Source organism: Eurypyga helias, unplaced genomic scaffold (genome assembly GCF_000690775.1).
Source record: "Eurypyga helias isolate BGI_N326 unplaced genomic scaffold, ASM69077v1 scaffold27105, whole genome shotgun sequence".
Classification (NCBI taxonomy): Eukaryota; Metazoa; Chordata; class Aves; order Eurypygiformes; family Eurypygidae; genus Eurypyga; species Eurypyga helias.
The window spans coordinates 1-1,225 of NW_010253798.1; the positions used below are offsets into that span (position 1 = coordinate 1).

General features: G+C 40.1%; 1 protein-coding gene across 1 annotated transcript in view; it reads left to right on the plus strand.

Moving 5' to 3' along the window:
• Window positions 1-219: 219 nt before the first annotated feature.
• LOC104510521 (centrosomal protein of 120 kDa-like) overlaps window positions 220-1,225 on the plus strand; it is a gene marked incomplete at its 5' end in the record, with an annotated part of 9,758 nt that continues 8,752 nt past the window's right edge. Inside the window, one exon of the mRNA XM_010152793.1 lies at window positions 220-334. Within this exon, the coding sequence (XP_010151095.1) occupies window positions 220-334 (115 nt within the window). The remainder of the gene's footprint in view (window positions 335-1,225) is intronic.

The window sequence follows — 1,225 nt, forward strand, 5'->3', positions numbered from 1 at the left end:
TGGAAGGTGCAATAAGGTCTCTCCTCAGAACCTTGTTTGTTCTTTCTCTTCATACTGAATTTTTAGACATTCAGTATAAACCCAGTATTTGACCTACTAAAACTAGTTTTCTAATACATTTTTGTGTTATTGTTATACTTGGAACTTAGAAATTATATTTGTGAACTAATTGCAGAGATAACTTTTATATTTTGGATTTCAACTGAGTTGTTCTTCCAGGCTGCAGCGCACGCCTATCAAACTCCAGTGTTTTGCATTGGATACTGTATCATCAGCTAAAGAGAATATAGGCTATATTGTGCTTGATTTAAGGGCTGCGCAGGAAAAGAAACAGGTATGTTGTGGGGTATAAAGCTTTACAAATTCATGTTTTGACAATGTTACTGTTACAGATAGTAGAATTTTAATTAAGACACAGGCATAACTTTTGAGTCTTGTTTTAGAGTATGACTCCTGATTGATTGTATGCTATTTTTGATTAGAGAACAGGCATCCTAACTATAGAAGAATATGGGCAAATGAAAACAGTTTTGTGCTAATCTTGAACTTCTAATTTTGAGAATTGAAGCATTTGTGAGCAATACTTTTTAAATAATTCCATTATTTAATTGCCTGGAAGTATTTATCAAAGCAGTTGATATTGAGCAATTGGATTGAGTTGCCAGCATCAAATCAGGTCTTAAGATTTTTTTTTTTAATGGGCCCCTGTAGAAGATGTGTTAGTTCTATCTGCTTAACATGGTATAGACTAAGCATAATATAATTGTTTATATAAACTTAGGTCATGGTTCAGGCCCAGCTGGCAACTAAGCACCATGCGGTCGCTCATTCACCCCTTCCCCAGTGGGATTGTGTGGGAGAAAATGTCAGGAAAGGCTCACGGGTCAGACAAGGACAGGGTAGGATCATGGCCAAAACAGACTCGACTTGGGGAAAAATCAATTTAGTTTGTTACCAATCAAATCAGAGTAGGACAATGAGAAATAAAACTAATTCTTAAAAACACCTTCCCCCCACTCCTCTCTTCTTCCCAGGCTCAGCTTTGCACCCCATTTCTCTACCTCCTACCTGCCAGCAGCGCAGTGGGAGTGGGACTGGGAATGGGGGTTGGGGTCAGTCCTTCCTCCTCAGGGGAGGATCCTCACACTCTGCCCCTGCTCCAGCCTGGGGTCCTTCCCACAGGAGACAGTCCTTCACCGACTTCTCCAACGTCCATAGGCTGCAG